Source organism: Columba livia, chromosome 17, assembly GCF_036013475.1.
Source record: "Columba livia isolate bColLiv1 breed racing homer chromosome 17, bColLiv1.pat.W.v2, whole genome shotgun sequence".
NCBI classification, from domain to species: domain Eukaryota; kingdom Metazoa; phylum Chordata; class Aves; order Columbiformes; family Columbidae; genus Columba; species Columba livia.
This window is the reverse complement of record NC_088618.1, coordinates 6,032,743-6,057,465: the sequence shown is the minus strand read 5'-3', so window position 1 is coordinate 6,057,465 and position 24,723 is coordinate 6,032,743. Positions and strand designations below refer to the sequence as shown.

At 52.8% G+C, this 24,723-nt stretch overlaps 3 protein-coding genes across 10 annotated transcripts in view; all 3 read right to left on the bottom strand.

The window, feature by feature from the left end:
- Positions 1-4,399: 4,399 nt before the first annotated feature.
- Positions 4,400-7,970, bottom strand: CRYBB2 (crystallin beta B2). 3 transcript variants are annotated; one of them, XM_065033631.1, is made up of 6 exons: positions 7,782-7,970; positions 7,110-7,185; positions 6,280-6,398; positions 5,397-5,529; positions 4,833-4,975; positions 4,400-4,707 (listed from the first exon to the last, which is right to left on the bottom strand). In XM_065033631.1, exons 2-6 carry the CDS (start codon positions 7,164-7,166, stop codon positions 4,539-4,541), a joined length of 621 nt encoding a protein of 206 aa, XP_064889703.1. In that variant the 5' UTR covers positions 7,167-7,185; positions 7,782-7,970; the 3' UTR covers positions 4,400-4,538. The 3 variants fall into 3 exon arrangements, with proteins under 3 accessions (XP_064889703.1, XP_064889702.1, XP_064889704.1); XM_065033630.1 differs by having other exon boundaries at positions 5,355-5,529; positions 7,782-7,861; XM_065033632.1 differs by having other exon boundaries at positions 7,110-7,198; positions 7,782-7,805.
- Positions 7,971-10,424: 2,454 nt separating this feature from the next.
- CRYBB3 (crystallin beta B3) lies at positions 10,425-14,162 on the bottom strand. Of its 2 annotated transcripts, none has more exons than XM_065033633.1 (6): positions 14,054-14,162; positions 13,222-13,301; positions 11,782-11,900; positions 11,507-11,639; positions 11,229-11,371; positions 10,425-10,714 (listed from the first exon to the last, which is right to left on the bottom strand). In XM_065033633.1, the coding sequence occupies exons 2-6, from the start codon at positions 13,294-13,296 to the stop codon at positions 10,549-10,551; spliced, it is 636 nt and encodes a 211-aa protein (XP_064889705.1). In that variant the 5' UTR covers positions 13,297-13,301; positions 14,054-14,162; the 3' UTR covers positions 10,425-10,548. The 2 variants fall into 2 exon arrangements, with proteins under 2 accessions (XP_064889705.1, XP_013227641.1); XM_013372187.3 differs by having other exon boundaries at positions 13,991-14,104.
- A 2,961-nt stretch (positions 14,163-17,123) lies between these two features.
- KIAA1671 (KIAA1671 ortholog) overlaps positions 17,124-24,723 on the bottom strand; it is a 66,995-nt gene continuing 59,395 nt past the window's right edge. For 3 of the 5 annotated variants that reach the window (XM_005498196.3, XM_005498195.3, XM_005498197.3), the window contains exons 3-8: positions 24,191-24,446; positions 22,052-22,226; positions 21,115-21,242; positions 20,365-20,504; positions 20,134-20,216; positions 17,247-19,622 (exon numbers count right to left, since the gene is read on the bottom strand). In XM_005498196.3, the coding sequence (XP_005498253.2) occupies positions 20,138-20,216; positions 20,365-20,504; positions 21,115-21,242; positions 22,052-22,226; positions 24,191-24,446 (778 nt within the window). In that variant the 3' untranslated portion in view covers positions 17,247-19,622; positions 20,134-20,137. Of the gene's footprint in view, positions 19,623-20,133; positions 20,217-20,364; positions 20,505-21,114; positions 21,243-22,051; positions 22,227-24,190; positions 24,447-24,723 lie in introns of all 5 variants that reach the window. The other 2 variants (XM_065033627.1, XM_065033628.1) reach the window with 1 other exon arrangement.

The following is a 24,723-nucleotide window of genomic DNA, read 5'->3' as shown; positions in this document are numbered from 1 at the left end:
TAATCGAGCGTTGGGAAAAATACTCTGAGCGACGGACTGCAGCTCGTGGGGCAGGAGCAGCAGCTCTGAGCCCTCACTGCTGCTGTAATCCCCTGATACATTTTAATCCCATTATGTCTCCATGTGGCTGTTTCCAATTTTGGCCTTTGAAGAAGTGATGTTTCTTAATTAGCATTTCAACTGGACAGGAGTTTTATTCGCTGAAAGAAGCCTAGGAAGCAGTAAAGCTTGCTTTTCTTCCTTGTTCTTGCTCTTCACAATGATGTTCGGAACAAAGCCAAGCAGCAGGGATGCGAACAGGAGCCTGACATTCTGGACAAGAGCATCCATCGGCTCTGGGTACCATGAGGCGATGGAGCCACATTTGTCTCCCCAGACAGGACTCTGTATTACCTCTACCTATAAACACGAGGGATCTCCTCTGCCGACCCTCACAGCCCGCTGTGAGACAGGAGAAGCTGAACTGGCACCAGCCCAGCGATGGTACCGGGTCCTGTCCCAGCATCCAGCGACCACCAGTCCCAGCTGATTTCACCTCCACCACTAATCCTGTGTTTTGGCTGCAGCAGCCACAGCCTGAAATGGAAAAATTACTTGACCCCACACACCCTTCACATAGGAGGATTAAAAACTGGTCACTACAAACAGGTGATTTTGTAACTGCTCCCCACCACCCTGGGGACATCAGGAGCCCCATGTCCCTCACCGAAGCGGGGACAAGCTCCTATCTTGTCTAGAGAAATAACACTGGGTTATTTCACTCACGTCCCAGCTTTCACATTAATCAGAGGTGAGATTACTTTTCCACGTGCCAAAGCTGAGCACTGATTAATCACAAATCTGCCCCAAAAAACACAACACTTTAATAATATATGCTGGATTCCTGCTTATTTTTCTTTCGTTTCTTAAGCCTTTAATAGTAGTGGCTAGGATCTGTGCATGTATGTACAAATATGAGGCTAGAGGCTCAATTCCACTTAAAGAAAAAGGAAAATATAAGCTAAGAATCTCATGTAAATACATGGCTCTAGAAGCTGGAGAATTAAACATAACAACAACAGTAATTTTCAAAGGGTAAAAATCTGTGAAACCCACAGCAAACCCCCAAGAGTTAGCAAAGCACGTTTAATACCCAAAATCTCCAGCCTGCAGATAAGACTCCCCCCGCTCTAAGTAAGAATAAATATTTCATATTTTTCAAGAGTATTGTTTTTTAGCAAATGGTTTCCCTGACCTGGGGTGTCTCCCAGGGCCCTGGCACCCCACGCATGAAGGGGGTTCACCTGCTGCTGCCGCAGGGCTTGGTGGGTAAAGGAAAGTCGGTGTGAGCACACGGGCGCATTCTCATCTCTCTTCATCGCATTTGCTTCCTCCCACCATCTCGCCCCACATCAAACACGGTCCCCCAGCAATGCACATTCCAAGGATGGACAACGGATGATGCTCAAGCTGAAAAATTAAACAGGAAGGAAAAGGCAGCTAAACCTCAGATGCAATTTAGCCAGGGTTTGGCATTATTTTTATTCTGACGTTAATTACTCCCTGGGAAATCGCTGCCATGCTTTTCCCCGCAGGCAGCAGCTGTTCCTGCCTCCAGCCGCAGGCACAGCCCGGGCTCCTGCGCTCGGGGATTCACCTGCAGAGGGTCCCTGGAGCTCCCCCCATGGCACCCGCAGCTCCCATGGGCACCGAATGTGCCCCCCTGACTGCAGGCGCAGGAAGAACCAGCCACCTGAGGGGCTGGAATCACCTGGGGGGCTGGCGGCACTGGGCTCTGAGCCCCCTGTAGTATTTGCTGGGTGAAAAAAACCCTCCTTTGCCAGTCTGGAGAACAGCTTTAGCTCTCCTGTTGGTTGGCACGACAGCAAAACCACCCACCCGCTGGCAGAGCCGTGGGCCCACTGAAATATCAGCAGCTCCCGCGCCGACAGCGCCCGTGTTCCCCTGCACACCCCCCCGCAGCCAGGGCTGGGGACAGTGCGGGGGAAACAGTCCAAAAGACACAGCCCGAGGGGTCTGGGGACACTGTGGCTGTGTTGGGGACATGGGCGGCAGGAAAGCAGCGTGCCAGATGGCACCTCCACAGCTCATGTGGGATGGAGGCGATCTTGTGCTTTTGAATAAATTTCTTTTAAAAAAATCTTTAAAAAATTTAAAAATCCCATCACATTTGTTGCTGACGTAGCGGCGTGTCTGCTCAGCCGCGCTGAGGAGCTGCGCCGGTCGGGTGACAATGTCTCCCGAAACACTCGGTTCCTTGGTGACGTTTCCAATGGTGGCGAATCCCCCCAAAGCCACGGGTACTCTGTGCACAGGGGAGCTGCTGCTGCCCTCAAACGCACCCTGAGCGCCTCAGCTCTGTTATTTGGCTTCAAGTGCCAACCGGCAGCTCCTGCTATTGGGGTGTCTGCTGAGCAGCCTCCTGGTCCCAGTTTCTGCTCCCCCTTCCTCCAAATGGCAAAGGGGAGCTGGAGGGAGGGACTGTGCAGGGGGAGCACACAGAGCCAGGGTGAGCTGCCCACAGCCCCGAGCGCTGGATCCAAACCTCTGGAAAAAACGTAAGGTGCTGAAAAACAATCCCAGCCACTGTGCTGGGAGGCTGACTAGGGGACAACACCGGTCCCACCATGGAGGAGAGCTGGGACCTGACAGCAGCTGCAGTGCCGGTGGCACAGAGAGTGACATTGCCCTGCAGCCGCCCATTTGCAGGAGGGGATGGGAGTCCCTTTGGTGACGACAGGATTTGGGGCTGGGGTTACCGATGAGCAGCTGTGAGTCAGAACGGGAGCAGCTGCTGTGGAACAGAAGCCCTCGCTCGGTCAGGAAAACACATCTCCTCCCACGCCATCCCCTGCAGAAACCGCCTGCTCTGCGGCGCTGCCATAGCCCCGCGGCAAGCGGGTACAGCCCACCCCCTCACAAACCCCTGGCACCTCCGTTTCCTCCCATTTGTGGCTCAGGCCACAAAAACTTGGGGCCAGCAACGAGGGGTGACATCTTGGGGAGGTGATGCCACCGAGCAGGACCCAGGGGGGCAGGGTATCGCTGAGTCCCCTGGCCACGGGCACCTGGGGCAGCCTTGTGGCCCTCAGTGCCCTGGGGAGCAGCCAGAGAGTGGAAAAACCCACCTTCGCAGAGTTGAAGCTGTATCGAGGTGACCTGAGGGCACCCACCTGGGTGCACTCAGCCACCCACTGAGGAAACTCCCTCAACAGGTCCCAGACGAGTGCCTCTGGGCTCACTCACATTTTCCAATTCTGCTTTTGGTGCATTTTCACCCAGAACCCCCTCACTGCTCACACCGGGCTCTGTGGTCCCTGCGGGGCTGCCCTGGTTCCTGGCTGCAGGTCTCTGCTCAGCCTCATCACTGATTTTAGCAGTTTGCACCCCCAGATGACGCCATTTCCCACTGACGATTCACAGCTAACTGCCCAGATGAGACAGAGCTTACCCATCAGCAGCACAGCAGGGTACGTGTAATTACTTCCATTAAACCCCCATTTTTCATGAGAAATTCTCAGTTCTGGGATCATTCTGATTTTTCCCCATTGAGGGAAAGGCACAGATTTTCTCAGGGAAGCGGCTCGGTCGGGGCGACGCGGCAGCACGCTGCCAAAGCACGACTCACCGAGGAGCTGACATTTCACAGCAACATTTGGCGAATGATTAATTCAGATTATCATCCCGTGGAGCTGGGCCTTGCCAAACCAGTGATTTACACCAGGCTCAGTCATCTTGTGCACAGTGGAAAGTGCTCTGAAACGTGGAGGATTCGGGGGGCAAAACTGCACCCACTGGGGTGGCTGCGCACAGGAGGCGATAGAGAGGGGCAACGTGCATCCCCATCACCCTGCGATTCCTGGTTTTCCTGGTGTTCACACCAAAATGCTGTGGCCAAGCAGCCACAGGCAGGCCCATGCTCCTAATTTCTAATTAAAGCTTATTATGCTTAATAATTAAAGCAATTACTTGTCTTGGAGGAATCCTGTCTGGGAGGGCAAACCTCCACCTTGTCACCACTACGCTTTGGGGACATTTGCCGCAGGACATATGGCTGCCGAGGAGCCACTCACCCTTGGCAATGGCCCCCAGGACAGGGCTGAGTCCCACGGCCACTGTGGTCTGGCTGAACCCCCCCGGGGCAGTGGCTGCAGGGGGGTGAGCAGCTCCTGTCCCTCTTCCCGAGCCCCCAGCTCCCCAGCTCTGGGCAGTTCCCCGCTCTGTCAGCACCGGCAGTGAACACAGCAGCACCGCTAGTGGTGAGCAGGAGGGTGGGATGCGGGTGGCACTGGGAGAATCGGGAGTGCAGCGAAGGGCCCCCCTCCCTGCCCGGGAGCATGAGTCAGGATGGGCGCCCCGCTGGCAGCACCCCCAGGAATGACGGGGCCAAAGCCGGGACTTTGAAACTCCAAGCTTTATTCAGTTGCTTCGGCAGCGGTGCGCATCACACGGAGGGGGTGGGAGGTGAGGCCATGGGGACAGCGGTGGCCGGGGACAAGCTTGCTCTGCTCCCCGTGCCCCAGCGCGGGCTGGGGGCTCTAGTTGGTGGGGTGGTAGGCACCGCGCTGGTGCCACTGCATGTCCCGGATGCGCCTGACCGACTGGATCTGGGGGTGCTGGGCGCCGAAGTCTGAGCTGTCCTTGTAGTCCCCCTTTTCAAACAGGTACTGGTAGCCCCGGTAGCCAGGGTACTGGTATCCCACCCACCTGCCGAGGCAAGCGGGGGGGTCACACACTGACACCTGGCCAAGCAGCCGCGGCACGACATGGCCAAGGCTGCTCAGCCACACTATGCTCCGGCATCGCCCAGGTCCCACCACCCCGGTACTCACGTGCCGCTCTGCACCCGCACGGATGAGACCTTCTCCTGGTAGCCGTGTGCGTGGAAGCTGGGCACGTCGTCATCTATGATTTCAATCTTCTTGCCGGTGAAGCTGGGGTTTTCGTACAGCACGATCTTGTGCTCCTGGCTGTCCTGCAGCGGGGAGAGCAGAAACGGGGCGTCAGCGGCCGCCAGCACCCGGGGCTGGGACAGGGGGATAAAGCTCAGGGCTATGGGGAAACTGAAGCAAGGGGCTGGCACCATGTGCCGCTGCTCCCCCACTGATACCAGGGGTGCTCCGCATCCCTCCATCCAGCTCCGAGAGCCGGTGCCTGCGCAGGCACTGCCAGACTTACCAGCAGATGTCCTCCGCTTGGGGGCCACCTGCCACTGTCCCCGTCCCCGCGCTCCCTCCGACCCCCCACCGGCTCCCCGGGCCCCCAGGGCTGGGGCGAGGGTGCACAGGAGGGGGTGCCCCTCGCCACGGGGCTGGGGGGCGGGGGAAGGCTGGGGAAGATTTCTGGCTGCAGACCTTGGTCTGGCGGGTGGGTAGTGGCTGTCTGGGTGCTCTCACCACTTTGATGGGTCTCAGGGAAGTGATGCTGTCGCTTCTCCGGCTGTTGGTCCAGGAGTCCCAGCGAGGGTACTCCCCCTTCTCAAACACAAACTGCTCCCCTTTGCAGCTTGCCTGCTCGTAGCCCACCCAGCTGGAAGAGAGCAGGGGACGAGCTTCAGATGGGGCAGCAGCGTGGGGACAGGGACCCCGGCAAACGTACCCGGGCTGAGCCCACATCTGTGCCTCCCCGCGGGACACAGACCCCTCCACTCCCTAGTGGAAATGGAAACAAGCCCCGTGGTGCCTGGTGAGGTGCCACTGGGGATACTGTGACATGGTGGCCACCCATCCTCTGGGGACCTGCAGTAGGACGTGGTCACCTAGGTGTCCCCCATAGGGCTGTGCTCCTGCCAGAGTGCTCCACAGCTGCCCCGGTGTTCCTGGGTGCCGGCCGTGGGTACAGACAGGGAACCCCCACTGTGCTTCCCTGGGTGCTTTTCAGGGGCTCCTCACCGCCCTGAGCCCCCCAGCCCCCCGCATGCCGGGGTCGGCAGGGGAATGAGGAAAGGAGGTGCCACCGGCACTGCTGAGGGGGTCCCATCCCCTCCTGTCCCTGCACCCACAAGGAAGGAATCAGAACCAGGGAACCAGGGAACATGCAAACTGCAGGCCCTCCAGCCTCCCCCTGCTGAGCAGGGCTGGGGGACACCAGCCTGCCCAGGGGCACTGTCACCCTTGCTCATCCTTGGCGCTGGGACAAGGTTGGGCCAACAGCGCAGCAGCAGTGGCAACGTGAAATCCTGGGTGCGCTGTGGGTGCCAGCAGCAGGGACACCCCCTCCACGTCCCACCCTGCCCCCCTCCCACACCCCACCACAGCCCCCCAGCCCCAGAGCACGTACGGTCCAGAGTGCACGAGGATGGAGCCCACTTTGTCCACACCGGCTTCCTTCAGGTTGTGGCAGGCGCCGCTGAGCTCATGGCAGCGGCCCTGGAAGTTCTCCTGCTCGAAGATGGCAATCTGGGAGAGAGCAGGGACCTCAGAGGGGGACACGCCATGAGGCGGGCACACACTGTCCCCAGGCACCGACTCAGTGCAGCCCCATGTCTGCTGCATCCCACACCCCCAAACCTGCATTTCAGTGGCTTTTAACGAGCCTGTGAGCGTGAACCAACGTTTCCATCCCCGTGAGCACGCTGCTCTCGCTCCTGGATGCCAGCGAGTCCCTGCCAGCGCCAGCCCAGTGCCTGCTGATGCTCGCAGAGGGACACCTGTGCTCACACCGGGGTTCAAACAGCCGAGCAGCTTCGGGGCTGCTGGTGGGACGCAGCGAACCGGGCACCCAGCACATAGCGGGGAGGCACCAGGGGCTGAGAACTGCCAGCTCAGCCACATTTCATGGGTCAGTGGGGACCAGAGCTGCTGAGTCTGCAGAGGTGGCGGGAGATGTGGAGTTGGTCTGTTCCCACCCGCCCCGCCTGCTCTGGGGACGTGGGACACCAGCAAAATGCTGTGCACCCCCCACCACGCTGCCCATCCCCTTGTCCCCCTGCCATGGGCTCAGCACCAGCCGGGAGTGCTGCAGGGGCTGGTGGGGGCTGCATGGTGGCAGCTCAGCTGCTCTCAGCCTGGAATGGACCCCCACACACCCCAAGAGAATGATCTGGGTGCTCAGCGAGGCTAAGGATGCCCCAGCCTCATGGCAGAGCTGAGGAGAAGCCACGCACTGACCTTGGAGCTGGGTTGCTGCTGCTTGGAGGCTGGCATCTGGTGCTCGGAAGCCATCATCAGCCGGCGTGTCCGCTGCCTGGGGCAGGAAACTTGGAAGGTTAAAAGCTGCCATGGAGGATGCAACCAGGACTGTACTCATGGCCCCGTGTCCGTACCCCGGAGGGCCCCCCTGCCCGTACCCCGGAGCTGCACAAAAAGGCTTCCGCAGGGCACCCAGCCCCTGCAACTGGGGCTTCTCCCACTGTCCCTGCCCAGCCAGTGACAGCCGAGGGGTCCCTGTCCCATGCAGGTGCCTGAACGGGGTGACAAGGAGAAGCACCAGGCTCCCACCGCCCATTCCAGCCATGCATGTGACTGTGCAGGGTCACCCTGATGAAAGACCCTCATCCTCAAGCCCAGTGAGATCCCCCCGTCTCTGAGCAAGCTCCAAAACAGGTGAAAAAGGATCATTCCCAATAAAAACAAAAAAAATGGGCAGCAAGGCAGGAATGCTCCTGAGCTGGGTGCCCAGTTTGGGCTGCAGGGACAGGATGGTCCCCACTGCTCATCCCCTTGTGCCCACATCCCCCTGCCAGCCCCACACCTCTGCCCGGTGCTGCAGGAGGGAGCTCCGGCACCAGGGCCAAGAGAAGGCAACGACAAAAATGAGGGTGATAAATAGAAAAATCTTACCAGTTATATCAGTACCCGCTTGAGCCAGTGAAGGGCTGGGGCTGAGAGGTGGAATTTATACAGAGCTGCAGAAGAATGGTGCCAAAACTATTTACAAAATAGTTAAAGCGTGATTCAAAGCGAGAATGCTGGATTAAACCCCAATGAAAACCAAGGTCAGCTGATCAGCCATAGCCTTTGTCTCCCCAAACACCAAGTCGGGGAGTTATTTCATTAGCTTTCACATTCGAGTCGCCCGCTTTGTTGCGCTTGTTGCAAGGAGATTTGGAGTTTGCATGCATCAGCCAAACGCATGCCAAGACCCAGCCCGGCCCTTGCAAACAAAGCACCCGCCAGCCCTGCTTCAGGAGTTTTGGAGCCAGAGACTTTATCCCTCCAACAAACCGGCCAGTCGCCCTGCCGCCCGACCCGCTGAAAACTGCTGCAGTTGGCTCTTTCCATGCGTGATAAACCAGCCTTCCAATAACTGACAAACCTCCGGCTTTGCCTGTCTGCATCGCCAGAGAAGCAGCGCCTGCACCCCACAGCCAGCGACACCGCAGAGGGACCCTGCGAGGGTCCTGGGGACACCACGGGAGCCCCTTCCCGCTGCCATTCCTGCGGCTGACCCCGAGCTTTGGGGACAGGCAGGGACTGGTGCTGGTGACATGACATGGGGCAGCACCCGGCAGCATCCTCAGCCTGAGCATGGGGACACCTGGGTACCAGGTGTCAGGATCCTCCTCTGATAACCCTCCCACACTTTTGGGGTCCCTGAGAAGTGTCCTGGTCCCATGGGGATGCAAGAACAGCAGCACAGAGGTCCCTCCATCACACCAGGACGCAGCTGAGGTTGTGGTGGAGTTGTGTCCCCAGAGCCGGGGCTGTGTCCAGGGATGAGCTGAGGGTTACGGGCAGCAGCAAAACCCCTTCTCTGATGTTGTGCTACCAGGTGACCTGGGGACGTGTCAGGGTTGTGGGGGGGATGACAACACAGCTATCAGACTCCCTGTGTGCTGTGCAGCACCCACAGACCTCTCTCAGCCCCCCAGAGGAGCAGGACACCCCCCTTGTCACCACAGCAAGTGTCACGCTGCATTAATATGGCCTAAGCCAGCTCTCTTCTGCACCCATTTCAGGGGGTCCCACAGCAGATGCACTGCTGGCTTCTCAACAGCACCTCCAGATGCTGCCCCAGCCCCACACACACCGTCACCCCCATGGGGCATTGGCACCAGCACCTGTCCTAGCAGGGATACATGCATGAGTGGCTGGTCCCCTCCACCCTGGGTGATGGAGTCACAGGGGCTGCTGGAAACAGTGCAGCTCTGCGGGAACTCACAGCATGACACAGAGGGGGTTTGGCAGGTTGTGTTTGTGAGCCAGTGCCCCCGATAGCTCCCAGCCCTGTCACCATCCTCCTCCATCTCCCATGCCTCCAGCTGTGGCACTGCAGAGGGCTCCTCCAGCCCCTCCCCATCTGCCTGGGTTAATTCACAGGGGTCCCTGCCCCAGGTCCCCGCACAGGGCACGTGCATCCCCACAGCTGTTTGGCACATCCTGGCCTGGCCCCGCACACAGCCCGGTGAGCAGCAGACATGGTGCTTGGTGCTGAGCACAGCTCCTAACGGGCTGCGGTTCCCTCCCCTTGGCTCTGCTGGGCTGGTTTTAGCTCATCTCACCCACGGGCAGTGGTGATGCTGCAAGCAGCTGCAGACACCCGGGGCCCATGGACTGTCCTGGGAGCAGCTTTTGCCACTCAGGGCCATGCAATCCCCTTTAAGAGCTGCAAACCCAGGCCCAAAAAGAAAACCTCTGGAGCAGCAGCTTGTTGCTCAGGCAGCCTCAAGCCCATCTTCCATCTCTGCCACCAGCCCTGGGTGGTCCTCAAATGTGGCCACTGTGTCCCCAGGGCCAGGCTCTGCCTGCACAGCTGAGGATGCTCCATGCTGGGATGCCCAGCATCCTCAGGGACACGGCCCAGAGGGGCCTCAAACCCCAGTGTTTGCAACCAAAACAGCAGCCCCACATGCTAGAGACCATCCCCAGGGAGCAGCAACTCTGGGTGCCAGCGCAAAGGTTCCTTGGGGCTGGATTTGGGGCCCTGCAGAGCCCTCACCCCGCAGGGTGAGTCCTCCTTTGGGGTACACTAGGTCTGGCACTGCCAGGGAACAACTCTTCTCCACACCCCACTGCTCTGAGGCTGCCCGTGTCCCCCAGGACCCCCCCTTAGCCACCACCATGTCCCTTGGGCTGGACACCATCCAACAGCAGAGCAAACAGGGCTGCGGAAAGGGGGAAAGGAACCAGGAGTGGAGCTCCCCCGGGCCAGGGAGACGCTTTGAAAGGAGCAAAGGCACAGGAAACACTCTTGGCAAGTGTCTGGAGACCAGCCCCCCATGGCTGAGCCACCCCCCCGCTGTGGGGGTCACCTTGGTGCTGCTCCACACACCAGCCACACCAGCACTGGGGCTCATTTTTGGAAAGCTGCAGCCTTTGCACAACGCTGCACATACTTGCAATTCCCCCACTCCTGCTCTGCATAGGAGTGCTAGGCCACTGCCATGGGACCACCCATATACCCCCATCCCCGGACCACCGCCCCGCTCCCTGCGCCCCCCACAAGCATGACCCCTCCCCAGACAAGGCAGGCCCCCAGCAGCCTCCAGCTCAGAGCTTTATTGAGGTTTTTGCACAAAAAAACACCAAGGTCACAGCATCCGCCAGCGGCATCACAGCAGGCAGCCCCCAGCGCGGTCGGCAGCAGGGGGGGTGTCCCTCGTGTCCCTCAGCTGTTCTCGAAGCTGCCCCGCTGGTGCCACTGCTGGTCGCGCACGCGGCGCACAGACTGCATGAGGGGCTGGTTGGCGTCCCAGTCGTTCCAGTGCCGGTACTCACCCTTCTCAAAGACGTGCTGGCGGCCTCGGTACCCAGGGAACTCGTAGCCCACCCACCTGCGGGGGACAGAGGTGGCTCTCAGCAGTGCTCAGGGGCAGCTCCAGCCCCCCTGCTTCAGCCCCTGCCATGGCCACGTCATCCCCAGGCCCACACCCCCCCAGCCATGGCGGTTCTGGTGACACTGCCGCAGCCACCGAGCATCACTGCCAGAGCAAGGCTGCAGCTGCAGAGCCCGGTTGGGAAGTGCCATCGTGCTGGGAGGTGACAGACAGCCCAGGGCAGAGAAGGGACCACAGTGTGCCAACTCCACCATTCCTGCAGCAGTGTCCTGCTGTTTGGGTCAGGACAAGGAGTCATCACACAGCCCAGGGATGCTGCCCTGGTCCCCATCACTCCCTGCAGGCCAGGGCAGGTGGCAGGGGACATGATGAGTATGAGCAGCATCATGGGGACAGCTGCCCTGTCCCTGCTGTAGTGGCTGTGCCAGGCACCCCTGCCACCACACCGCGATGTCATGGGACAGGACCTTGTCACGGCATCCCCATGTGCCCTCAGTGTCATCGTTCTTACGTTCCGTTCAGGGCCCTGACGCTGGCCACGCGGTCCTGGAAGCCGTGGGCCCAGAGGCTGGGGACATCATCGTCCACGATCTCCATCTTCCGCCCCGTGTAGCCTGTGTTCTCAAAGAGCTGGATCTTGTGGTCGGGGCTGTCCTGGGGGGGAAGCAGCATCAGGGGCTGCCCTGTGTGACCCCGGCCCCTCTGACCCCCCACCCTGGCAGATACCATCACTGCAGCCACACAGGGTGTCCCCAGGGGCACAGACACCCTGGCACAGCTAACACTCACAATCTGGAGGGGACGGAGGGACATCAGGCTGTCACTGTTGTGGCTGTTGGACCAGGAGTCCCAGCGCGGGTAGTCGCCCTTCTCCAGCACAAACTGCTCCCCGGCGAAGGCTTGGCGCTCAAAGCCCACCCACCTGTGAGACCAGGGGGCTGGGGGTGACTGTGCTGTCCCTGGGGGAGCAGCCCAGCACGAGGCAATGCTGCCGCTCCCCAGGAGGTGGGGGATGCTCTCCCTGCACCCTCAACCCTACGGCATCCTCCGCAGCCCTGACTTACGGGCCAGCCTCCACCTGGATGGAGCCCACCTTCTCCAGCTCTCTCTCCGTGATGCTGGGCAACTCCTCCGTCAGCTCACACTTCTTCCCCTGGAAATTCTCCAGCTCATAGATTGTGATCTAAAGAGGGGAGAGACGCTGTCGGCTGCTCCTGCAGCCACACTGTGGGGGCAGTGCCCTGTGCTGCTGCAGGACTCCCCTTGGCAAACGCAAGGAGCAGCAGAGCAAAACACCCCGACCGTGGCCCCTCCATCCCCGCTGCCCTGCACCGACATGGCTTCTCTCCAGTGGCAGAGCAGGGTCCTGCCACGTCCCCAGCCCTGGCAGACACCTCCCAGGCTTCGCTCCACATCCAGCTACCGGCCAAAGACATTTGCTTGGTAAAACACAGGCTGATATTTCATCCATGGCAAGCTGAAAACAGCATCTAAAATGCAGAAGGTTTGTGCTAAGAGACCTCAGGGACCATGGTCTCCTGCCCCCAGTCATGGCTCATCCTTTCCTTCTCGCTGCTCCCCCAGATCCATTAATACCTTCCCCTGGCTTGGCACAAGCTTGGTTTTTGGTGTTTTCCTCTAAACGCTGCCCGGTGCAGCGACCACAATGCCTCCCTGAGACCTCCCGCTCCTGCAGAGCTGCAGGATGAGCTCCGGGCAGTGCCAGGGGCTGCAGGGACCAGGGCGCCCGGCACAGCTGGGGTGGGCACGGCAGCCAGGCTGGGCTCAGGCGTGGCAGGAAACCCCAGCCCTAAACGGGTCCCAGCCAAAACCCCCAGTGCCCCAGCCAAGGGCAGAGCCTCCTGCAGACACTGTGTGGTGGGGTATCAAGGGATGGAGGTGGCACCCATGGTCCTCGGGAACTTCTTTCCACCTCAAATCAATCAGCAGCCCAAGCTCCCAGCACTTCTTTAACCCTGTTCACAGGATCTTCTCCCACCTCCAGCCTTCCCTGGCCAGGAGCAGCTTTGCTTGGTTTCCCGGGCTGCAGCCATTCCAACACCCGCAGCTGGTTTACTTCTAACCACAAGCCTAAGAATTATAACCCAAAAAAATATATCAGGAGTTTCACTGCTCAAACGTCCAGCTGATCCCCGCCATGACAGAATACTTTATCTCCTGGATTAAAATGCTGCGCAGCTGCACATGAGCCCAGCAGTAAATGTCCTTGGCAGCCACAAACGCAGCGAGCAGCGTCTCCTCCTGCCAGGCAGCAGCAAATCCCCCAGACGAAGCCTCCATTCCCAGCCCGCACAGCTCAGCTTGGCAGACAGGGAGCAGATTTATCAGCAATGATACCAACATGATGCTGCCTTAGGAGAGCTGGAGGCCACCTGGTTCCCCAGTACAACCTGTAGCACTTTGACACTGGTGCCAGCCTGGTGCACACACGGTGACCTGCGGCATCACCCAGAGTCCGTCTGTAACCAGTTCCCCCAGTATACCTTGTAATTGGCACCTTGCTCGCCAGCACCCTCCCCAGTCGCCATCTGCTCGGGGGGACTTTGCTGCTCAGTCATTGTGCCTGGAAAACCCAAATCGCAGGAGGTTAACACAGCATCACTTCATAATGTAAAGGCTGACACCTCACATAAAAGTACTTGATAAAATACGAGAGATTAAGCTGGCTTGGGAACAGGCAGCAGTGAACACATCTCCCCCCAGGGCAGCAGCTGTGAGTCCCAGGGATGTCCAGGCCGGAAGGAAACACCCGTTGTCCACCCCCCTCTCCCTCCTGCATCCTCATCCAGGCATCATCCTGGGGCCAGAGGGCCCATGACCAAACCAAACCATCTCCCAAGGGACCCAGGATCCCTCGCTGACCCTGGGCAACTCACCCAGCTGCTCACTAAGCTTATTTCTAAAAGCCTGCCCTTTGTTTTCAGCAGGAATTTGCTGGGTTTCAGCTTCCAGCTGCCGACACCTGTCCCAAATAACATGAAGGCTGATGGCTTCCTGCATCCCAGGGGACCGGACCCGCCTCGGCGGGGGGGGTGACAGCCAGGGCCCCCTCCTCGCTCTCCAGGAACATCTCTTGAACAGGAAACCCTGGCCGAACACACCTCCCTCCTCTGCTCTCCCCACACAAACGTGAGGGGCTGTCGAGAGGTTAATAGACGAATAAAAGGCACCAAGATTGACCAGCGTCCTCAACCAAACCCCCGCAGCACCACCTCTCGCCAAGCATCAGCAAAAAGTTCACTATAGCAAGACCTCAATTCAGACACGTTAATTCTTTCCTAAAGCCCCTTGCAGTCCAAGCCGTGCTGCCGCTACCTCTCCGTGCGCGGTTCCGCTCTGCCGGCGGCGCGGGCGGCCCGGCTATTTATGGGTTGCTTCTGAACAGAACAGCACATTATTGGGATGCTGATACAGCAGCTGCGTCCACTGAATTCCATCCATGAGATTTCATCTCAATAGCGCGGGCTCGCAGCGTGCTGTGCAAACCTTAGTCAGATTTCTCTCGGCTGTCCCTTAAAAATGTGCCACTCGATTTCCAGAAGATTAACGGCGAAATTCACGTCAGCACGTTCACGCTGCTTCTTGCCACGTTCTCTGGAAAACTCTCCCATTAGCTGTTAATGGGAGGGTTTCACCTAGAAGCCAAGCCCTGCACAAAGCAAAAAAAGAGAAGAAAAGGCAAAATATTTACAGCTTGTTTGGGCTCCAACTCCAGATGAGACACAGGGCCGGTGTCAGGTCCCAGGAGCACTGGAGGCAGCTGGTGCTGCAGATGAGGAGCAGGACCAGCACCCAAGATTCGAGTTCTTGCTTCAGCTTTGGCCCTTTCCAGGATCATCTCCATTGAGTCTCCTCTTCTTTGCACCCCAGCCCATCTCCCTGCCCAGAACCACCAGTGCTCATGGTCTGGGGTTTGACGAGACCAATGTGGTCTCGTACCTGGGTTAATCCATCAGAAGCCCGATCTGACAGGGGAACAGGCAGCTCTACGGCACCAGCGGCCGAGCCGGCAGCGTTTCACTGCGCTGGGAGCGATCGTGATTCCCTCTTCTCCAGGAACACTGAGCTACACCCAACCGTGCACATCTCCATTTACTGCAGCTCTTACAGGGTTTGGTACCTGCTCTTAGTGTCTTGAAACTAAGAAATCTCACATGAAACATTTACCAAAATTGCCAAAAAGCTATTCCAGCAGGACAAACTGGAGGAATTTGAAGTTTGTCTGACCGGCAGATGGCTGCAAACCTGTCTTGTCCGCACCAGCGCCCACATGTAAACCAGCAAAAACTATGCACCAAGAGCTGCACGGTGCAGCTCAGCAGCAGCCGTTGTCACCAGTCAAATGACATTTCGTACCTACAAAGAGCACAGCACGGACAGCAGTTTGATTCAGTCTGTTTGGTGCATTCAGCTCCTTCCCACAGTTACATCTCATCTTTGAATACAGAATTGCCTGGCTGCAACACCAGTGGCCTAATGGACAAGGCACTGGGCTCCTAAGGCAGGAATAACTGAGGAATAGGGGGCAAGACAAGGGCAGCAGGTCTGCCCAGGTCTGAATAAGAACTGTGCGACTCTATGTGCAAATATGTCTTGCAAGCAGAAACAACTACAGCAGTGTGGGAGGAGGTGGTGAGAGGTGACACAGTCACCCACCAAAACCAAGACAGCTCCCCTAAAGCGAAAGAGGCTGACAAAATGAACGTTCCCTTCCAAAAGTGAACAGTAGCCTCAATACACAAGTTTGATCCACTGAAGAAAATGCTACTGCCTCTTGGGACCAAAGCTAAAGGTGGGGGAAAAAAAAACTGCTTTAAAGCCTGAAACCAGTATAGATGACTCTTTCAACCAAAACTCTATGACATAGAAAATCATAAATATATATATGAGCTATGAGCATTACCAGAGCAGACTAGAAATACAAAATCTTTCTTACCAGTCGGTTCCTCACTAGCATCCCCATTACCCTGAGCTCAGTGGCTGCAGGGCCCGGGAATCCTCCTTTCCCAGAGCTGGCACATTGATAAGGCAATTGCAAAACATGACAGAAGGGGCAGTAGATCTCCGTGATCTGTCTTCCTAACAGAACTCAATTTCCGTTTGCTGTCAGCCTCTTAAATCCCTCTGAGAAATGCTGACAGCATGGTGTTAGAAAATGGATTTTTCTCTTAATATCTGGTAAAGTTAAACTTGAATTGTAATTGTACAGTACAATACACAACAGCGAGAATATCTTTATTACTTTGGAAACTATGTAGTACAAGATAATTTCTATAGCACAGGATATTTATTGTGACCTGCACTCACATATTCTATAAGGCTACGTGGAACGTTTGCCAAACCTGCTCTCCCTTCTGACACAGTCACACCACGGGCAATGACACCGTAGTGTCACCACCAGTATTTTCATAGTAAGGGGAATAAAGGCATTGATACAGAAGAGCCTTTAACTGGGTGCAGACTTTTAAAGCATTGTATTTAAAACTATTTACTATTTATCTTAGAGCTGCCCTGATCCCCGCTATGTTGGTATCAGCTCTCCAGGACACCAAATCACGTCCCCGGGCTCACCCCTTGGCCAGGAGACACATCTCCGCATCCGCACAAGCACTGAGGCTCAGAAACAGACGCTGGTTAACAGATTGTGTTTTTAAGTTTGACACATAGTACATTTAACAGTTTGCCAATAATTGTTTGCAAACAAAGAGGGTAAAGCAAACTTCTGTGCCAGCAAAAAGGTGGTGGGGTCAATACCGATAATACTTCTGTAAGGAGGTTCCAGGCTCGAGACAGAACTGTCACCTCTTTATCTGCAGGAAGTAAAACCAAAGCAGGGGGACTCAGAATGGCTACGAAACTGCAAGGACTCAAAGCAAAGCTACACAGACCCTAAAAAGGTGAATTTGCAACCAGAAAAATAAAAAGGAAGGAACCCACAACCGGGGATTCCAATCACAACAGAGTAGCCATGTAAATCCCCAAACGACAAACTAAAACAGGAGGAGGATTTCTGGTAATAATGAGAGAAAAGTGCAGTAAGAAGTATTTCTAAATGCCACAAGCCATGTACTTTTGGTTTTAAAAACATTACTGATGCAGCTTTGTAAGCAAAGGGAAGACAGCTGAGCAGCTGTAAAGGAAGGGATGAGGCCACTGGGTCCCCAGCACTTTCGTTATTGCTCAGACACTATGAGGAGAAGAGTTAAAACCTGCTCTAAGGCAGGTTCCAGTGATTAATGAAAAATCACACCCAAAGAAAGTGCTGAAGCTAAGGGCTTAAAATATATATGTATATATATGTGGCAACAAAAGTGTAAGAAATTCAACCATCATTATTTGGAATTAAAATAGAATTATATAAAGTGTATCACAGTATGGTCTGTCATTTAAGAAATAATAACATATTTATATATCTTTTATTACATAGTGACAACCTGAAGAGAAGGAAGTAGATATTTAATCCATGTACAACATAAAGAACTGATAGAGCAGAAAAGACACTTTCCCATTCAACATTCTAAAGATGCTTTTTAATTAGACATTTAAGCATTAAACATTTTTCAGTAGTAGGTTAAACTACTAAATACAGTAAGTTTCAGTGCATTGTCCAAGCAGACGTGGAAATGCAGACACATTCAATGGGCTTTGTGGAAACCTCGTCTGAATCCCCTCAGTTCCCTCAGACCCAAACACGCAGGTACAGAATTTCTGGTCTTCATTTATTAGACCAAAAACCAATAAATCCTCTGACTGGTGGTAATGCCAACCTGCTGAATTCGCTAATCAAGCCTGTGTAAATATTCTCGTAAGCAAGGAGAATTTACCTGATTTCTAGGCCTGGTTTAAGGTAAGCCCCACGTCAGCTGGGTCATGGTCACAAAACCCTTTCGTTGTCCTGTCCCAGCTGCAGCCGCTGCTGCTCAGGGCTGGCCTGAGCGTGTCACACGTGGCTTACACCCGATGGTAAACCCAGAGCGCTGCCTTAAACAACACCCAAAGGACACGTATGCAAAGCTTATCTTAAAGAGTTGCCTCTTCCACCATCGTCTAAAGAAAAGGGGAGAAGAAAATATGTGCAACGTTTGAAGAGGAGCTCTTTAACAGTCTGGTTGACTGAACTCAAGCAAAGCCCATCGCCCGGGGTTTAAAGCCGCTCGGCAGGAATCTTGGGTGATCATTTCTTACTTGGTAGCAGAAAGGGCTATAAAACTGTAATGGTGGCAACAGCTCTGATGTGAAACTGGGCCAAGCAGCACGTAAAGATTTTTTTACGTAAGAGAAATGTATTCATTTCATCTCCGTTAAGTACGGGGAGCTGCTATTGGAACTAAATCTGGGAGAGAGAGATGCACAGATGGGACTTGTCTCCTGGCACGCTGCTCTATTTCCCACGAGCAGAGCAGGACTAAGATCCACCTCGGCCGCGGCTCCTCCAGGAGAAGAATTGGCACGCGGTTTTGGCAGGAGGAGCCCGACAGCCAGCCCAGGCGTGGTGACCCCGCGGACAGCGAGCTTTCCAAAACACTGATCGATAACAAGAGGAAAATGAGTTCAAGTGCTGGTGCTTTAATACCTAGAGCTATGAGGGCAGGGGAAGGGCAACGCGAGGAGCAGCACCTGCTGCAGGAGGGCACCGGAGCCCCCGGTGGTCTCCATGTTGCTGCTTTCTTCATCGAATACGGACACGATGGAAAAACCTCCCTCGTTGGGCTACATTTGTAAAGGTTTACTGAAAAGAGCACTTATTTGGGGAAAGAATAAAGTATGCCTTCAATGGACATCTTGGTTGGTATTTCAGAATCTGTATTCAAAGATATTAACATATTTGAGATCGTCATCACACCCGTGTTATGCATGAGATATCTATACCACTATTATAACGTCGGTTTTACCAAAAGAAGAAAAGTAAATCATCTGAGAAACCGAAGATCACATTTAGGTTATCCCACAAAATCAGCATAAAAATAAAAACTTAACCCTGGTATTTACAGATTAACGAATAAAAATATGAAGTGGGACTATCCAAACTGCTATTAAAGTGACATTCAACAATTAACTGGAACCCTGATATGAGTGTAACATCCTCCCTCTTCCCTTCCTTTTTTGTTATAAAAACAGTATTTACATTTATTTTTTTAAAGAGAACTGGTTGACATTATTGCTTGATCCTTTTTAGGAAAGACATCCCAATGAAGCAATTATTCCACATGCTGACAAAACACAGAATATACCATTTCAAGAGTGACAAAAGTTAACATTTTGTTCATCTAAAAATTATATCCATCTGCCAGGTCAGCAGATCACATGTAAATATAAGCCAATCAAAAATACATTTTACAAAAAATAATCAAGTTTCCTTTTTCAATATGGCAGTAAACATTGTTTGTTCTTTCACTCTCACCTTCCACAAACTTCATTCTAAATAGGAGCGTACTTTTTCACACCAAAAAAAAAAAAAGGATAAATTTGATTTAAATTGTTATTTTCATAAACAAACACAAAGCCCAGCCTTACACCTGACACGGCCACCAGAAGTCACACTTTGAGCCACTGAACACCCGTGTTGTCTCTGTTGAGCAGCGAGGGGACTCCCCGGCGCACAGCACTCCCAGAGCAGCCATCACGACCTTCCAGGACCTTCCGAAGTGACAAACTAAGAGCCACCGGTTCTTCTCCCAGGCAGGTCTAAAGTGACTGTCCTCCCACACCACAAGAGATACAGCTTTGTATTTGACTATGAATTTTAAGCAGCTTTCTCCACAAAACAGGAAGGCACCATGCACATAGCAGTTGAGGCAGGAAGCAAACAGCAGCAACATGACGTGTGAATTTTAAGTTCAGATGAGTTAAGGCTTCTGTTAAACTTCTTTATCTTCTTTGCTATCTGGAAGGAAAAAACAGAAGCAATGGAACTCAAGCAATGATATAACACAGTCATGCAGACAGACCCTGTTCCGTGTCTGTAACAGAAAAGCCCCACAAATACATGTAATTGTTGCAGTATCATCTTGGTCTCACCCTTTTTAATGTGCTGGATGCTCAAGAGCTGCCCGGAATTCTGCTGAAACAGCATGCGCTGAGGTTTACAAAACATGGGCAAACCTTGGTTACTCGGTGAGAGACTCGCTCTTGCAGCACAGAACAAGTGTTGTTAAAATAAATTATCCACAGAAAGATCAGTGAAACTATGACCTATGAATGAAAACTTCACTTCTACAAAAGCTGCTCTGCCTCATCCCAGAATTACTTTACATTCCTGGATTAATCTTTCTATGAAAGTCCGGCTTAATGTTTCTGCTTAGGGAGTTGTTATACGGACACATTCAGGAAGGTTTTCCAGGTGTGTTTTTATCCCTGCACACTCTCACCAAGCCCCTCTTTTTGGTGGACGGTACCTTTTCAGACCTGATTCTCATGATGGCTCTGTCTCTTCTTTGATTTCAGCTCCTTCAGCCACTGAGGAGACTTTTCTTCTGGCCTAAGATATAAAAAACCCCACTCTTCATTATTTAATTCTGAAAACTCGCTACAGAAACAAAAATATACCATTTCCCATACGGCCTTGGAAAGGCTTATTTTTTTCCACCAAAAGGAGTTCTTGCATCTTTGCGGCCCTGCAGTCTCACCTGTCCTCCTTCTCCACGCTGGAGGGCAGCACTCTGCTACCGGCAGCTCCGAGCTGCAGCTGTGGTTTAGGGGATTTGAACAGCTGAGCAGAACTCTGCTCACCAGGGCTCTCAGACACTTGTCTTTTCCGCAGCTGGGCCTAAAAAGTAAAGATAAAGAGCTCCTTTGTAAGGCAGCATTCAGATATTTTTTTTTAACTCAAACCAAACAACTCAGACTTATAAAAACAACAACCAAGAAATCCATGTCTGAAATCAATTAATACATTTCTTGTAAACTTACACAGTTTTGAAAGCATGTTTGCATTGTAAAGCAAATTTTTTTTCCCCAAATCCCTTAGTGTTTCTAACCAATAGTTAGGCATGAGGAAGTCAACTGCAAGGTTTTTCTACACATCACACCCACCCTCTACCCCAGCAGCATGGTCACCTTCAGCAGAAGGTCCTGGCCCCCCCAGCAGCGTGGTCACCTTCAGCAGAAGGTCCTGGCCCCCCCAGCAGCGTGGTCACCTTCAGCAGAAGGTCCTGGCCCCCCCAGCAGTGCGGTCACCTTCAGCAGAAGGTCCCGGCCCCCCCAGCAGCGTGGTCACCTTCAGCAGAAGGTCCTGGCCCCCCCAGCAGCGTGGTCACCTTCAGCAGAAGGTCCTGGCCCCCCCAGCAGCGTGGTCACCTTCAGCAGAAGGTCCTGGCTCAGATCCCAGTGAGCATCTGCAGCTCCTGAGCTGCTCTAACTGCTCTGCCCACGCTCACCTTGAGAGCAGAGTGGTCCATCCCTGGAAATATGGGCAGTCTCTGGGCTTGGACAGAAGATGATCTCGCCGTGTGCTGTATCTTGTCTTCCTCATCAGAATCTTCCTGTTGCATAGTTTTCTTCTCTTCTAATTGTTACAAAAAAAACAGAAAAAAAGGCAGAGGTAAAAAACATTAGTCAGCAGGCTTCTCATTTATACCTTGTTTCAGATCTCTCCTTCCATTCAAAAATGTATTACGAGTAATATTAACACACCACAGGACTGCAGTCACTGCGACAGATCAAAGCAACAAACATACTCAGTACTCAGCAATTGAAACGCTTCTTGCTGACAGAGATGATGGGGCAGAAGACTCCTAATTTAATGAATGTTGCTGCTTCTAAACATCTCCACTGCTCACAGAACGTGAGATTTAATTTAGACTGGAACAACATCAGAAAGTTATGTGGTCCAGCCCCTGCTCGAATAGAATGAATTTGAAGGAGTTGATTTATCCTCTTTAGTGCTGTGGTACATAGGGATGCTAGAAAGAAAGAATATTTATGAGCATGTCTAGAATACAAACAATTACAGTTGCCCTTATCAAAACAACATGGGCTTAGATTGAAAGAGTGTGATACAGAACACGTTCAAACGTAGTGGTTTCTAAACTCAGTGTTTTCTCAGTGAACAACAACAAAAAACACCTCTTAAGGCAGAAGCCAAAGGAAATGGCAGCCAAGCTCTCCTTTCCCTGGTCCTTGTAGGTCTGGCTGCTGCGTCTGCCCTCACTCCAAGGAACCGAGGGGGAGACGTGATGAGAGGATGATGCAGAGGTGGACAGAGAAGCTGCCGTGAAACCCTGATGCACCTTCAGGTATGTTATACCACCTGGAAATCCCTGCCCTTATAACAGAGTTGATTATGGCTCATTATTTCAGAGAGTTGAGGGATACCTGTGGAATCTTTAAACATCCAGGTGTTATCTGGTTCTTCCGTCAAAGAAAATCTGTTTTCAAACTCTAGCCCTCTGCTTCTTCTAAGAGAGTGGGAAACAGGAGCCCGACGGCGTCTCTTCTTGCTGAGCTGCACGCGAGTCTTCAGCGCACTGGAGTCCAGAACGGTGGTTTTCTACAAAAAGAAGCAAAACCTTTACTTTCAACCAGACTAAAAACAAAAGTCATCTCATCCATGATTTCCCAACCTATTTTAACGCATTAATTCATTCAATTTAATTAAACTATATCTATTTGCCTGATTATTATTCTTATAGTTACTTAAAATGATATTAAAGAGAATTGATGATGAGGATGTGCTACATTGTGGCTAACTGGGTGCAGTACTGGTTCTTTGATCTCTCTTGGCTGTGGATGGCTGATCTGCATGAATTATTTTCACTAAATTAATTTAAAAAGACCCCTGCAATAAACAGGATTTTGGTTCCTAGAGTGTTGTAAGAACACAGGCCGTGCTGGCTAGTACCAGGCAAAGGCCAGTAAGAAGACTTGAATCTAAAAAGAGCAATTAAGATAGATTCTTTGGTAGCAGAGTGCTGTAACTCCACTGTTCTGATGAGTTGCAGAATCCACAGCAATTTCAAGCTGCTCACCAGCAACCAGGACACTGCAAGTTAGTGTCATGGCATTCAGAACGTTTCCATGATCAGTCATTCCCAACACACCTGTCTCTGCACACAACGGTGAGACTATAACGTTTACAGAGCAAAAGGGGCTGTAATTTATTTAAACCAATTTGTTGTTAGAGATTTGCCTGTGCAGAAAAAGTGAGGCTCAATGATGTTTGCTTCAGAAGATGTGATTTTATTTCTTTTCAAGTGATTTCAGGTCAGGAATAAACTACTCATTAAAGCAGCGTATCACCAGCTGTACTTGAAGTAGTTACCAATGTTGTAAAGAGACACATTCAGCTGTCCAGGAAACAGCACAATGTGGGGCCATCTCCACTACCTGCAGAACCACTGACAGAGACAAAACGCCATCCACACTGTCCTGGGACACTAACGCTCCCTTTACAGAGCAAACACTGCACCTGGGATATCCTGCCAAAGGATTATTCACTGATACCAAGGCCAAGGTTGGGGATCTCCAAGCAGTGGACCAAGCGTGGCTTCTGCAAGATGAGAGCAGCCCCTGCTCTGGCAAAACAGAGGGTTCTGCAGTTCCCCAGAGGAGAGCGGAGCTGGCTGGGAGCATTTTCCAACAGCCCACGCAGGAAGCAGCTGGGGTTTTCACAGCCAATTCTGCACCAGACCAAACTGCCTCCAGCACAGACCCGCTCGCACCCATCCTACGTCTCGGCGAGCAGCCCGCGCCACGGCACCCGAGAGGCAAAGCGGCACATCCGAGACCTTCCTAGCAGCTGCACCAGACACTTAAATCAGGAATCTTGCACTTACCTATGTGTCTGCCATTAGATATTATATAATAATAATAAGGTGCACCAAGCCTTACCAAAAAAAAGGCACTGCTTCCTACATGCTATACTGAAAAACTGCAGTTGTATTAGTGCTTTCAAAGAATGCTAAACCTCACCTAATTGTGCACGGCCAGAAATTACTGTTCTTATACCAGCTGCAAGATCCTTAAGTATGAACAAAATCCTTTAAAATGCAATTGTGAGCTACTACAGAAGGAGACCAATTGTAAAAAAGAAAAATATTAGCAAATGTCTTTATAGCCTCAAATCTGCATGGTTCATAGCACAGCAGTCACCGGCTATTTGTGTTATTTAATTACGTTTCTGATGTTCATGGAGCCACAGCTCCATGTTACAGCTCACTGAGGAGCAGAAACAGAAACGGCAACTTTATTCTGCCATTAGCAGACATTATTTGAGGCCAACAGCTTTTTGGCATCTCGCAAAACATGAGCATTACAGGAAATAGAAGAACTTCATGGTTTTCATCTTAAACTTTTCAGGTAGGAAGTCAGCTGGGAAAATTCAACGTGATAAAGAAAAGCCAGAGGAAGATTGAGCGCAAAGTTTAAGGAAGACACTGCTTCGTGGTGCTTAACGCAGGTAACAATCTAGTTAATGTAGAAACAGATGTTGTGTTTCCCGTTATGGTAACTCACATCGATAAAGGAGAAATCGGTGGTCTTGCCATCCGGGTAGGTGTCCCCAACAGGAGGTAAATCTGTCCCGTCAGTAGAGTCCATGTCAGTGCTGGAACGGTCCAAACTCCTGCTCCTTTGGTCTTTGGAGAAGTCATGGTGATCGGCCAGGGAGGTGGGTTCCGTTTGAGAGGACAGGGAAGACGGGTGGCTATTTGGAGGCTGTTTTCTCGTCGAAATGACATCGTTTTCCGAGGACGGAGATTCAGGCACAAAGCTGCAAATTGAGGAAATGAAATCTGTGAGATTTCACGGTGAACAAATACATGCAAGCATAGTTTGGATCACCCGTACACGGCAGACGATAAATGAAGGTAGAACTTAAAATACATTTCTAATTTCAATTACAAATATAAATACAAAGCATTAAAAACATTTTACTATCTATATTAATTTAGTCAAGGCCATTTGGCCTATTTCTCAAGAAAAACTGTTTTTCCAACATCATCTTCTACCATTTTAACACTAAAAAAATAACATCTAACTTGCGTTTC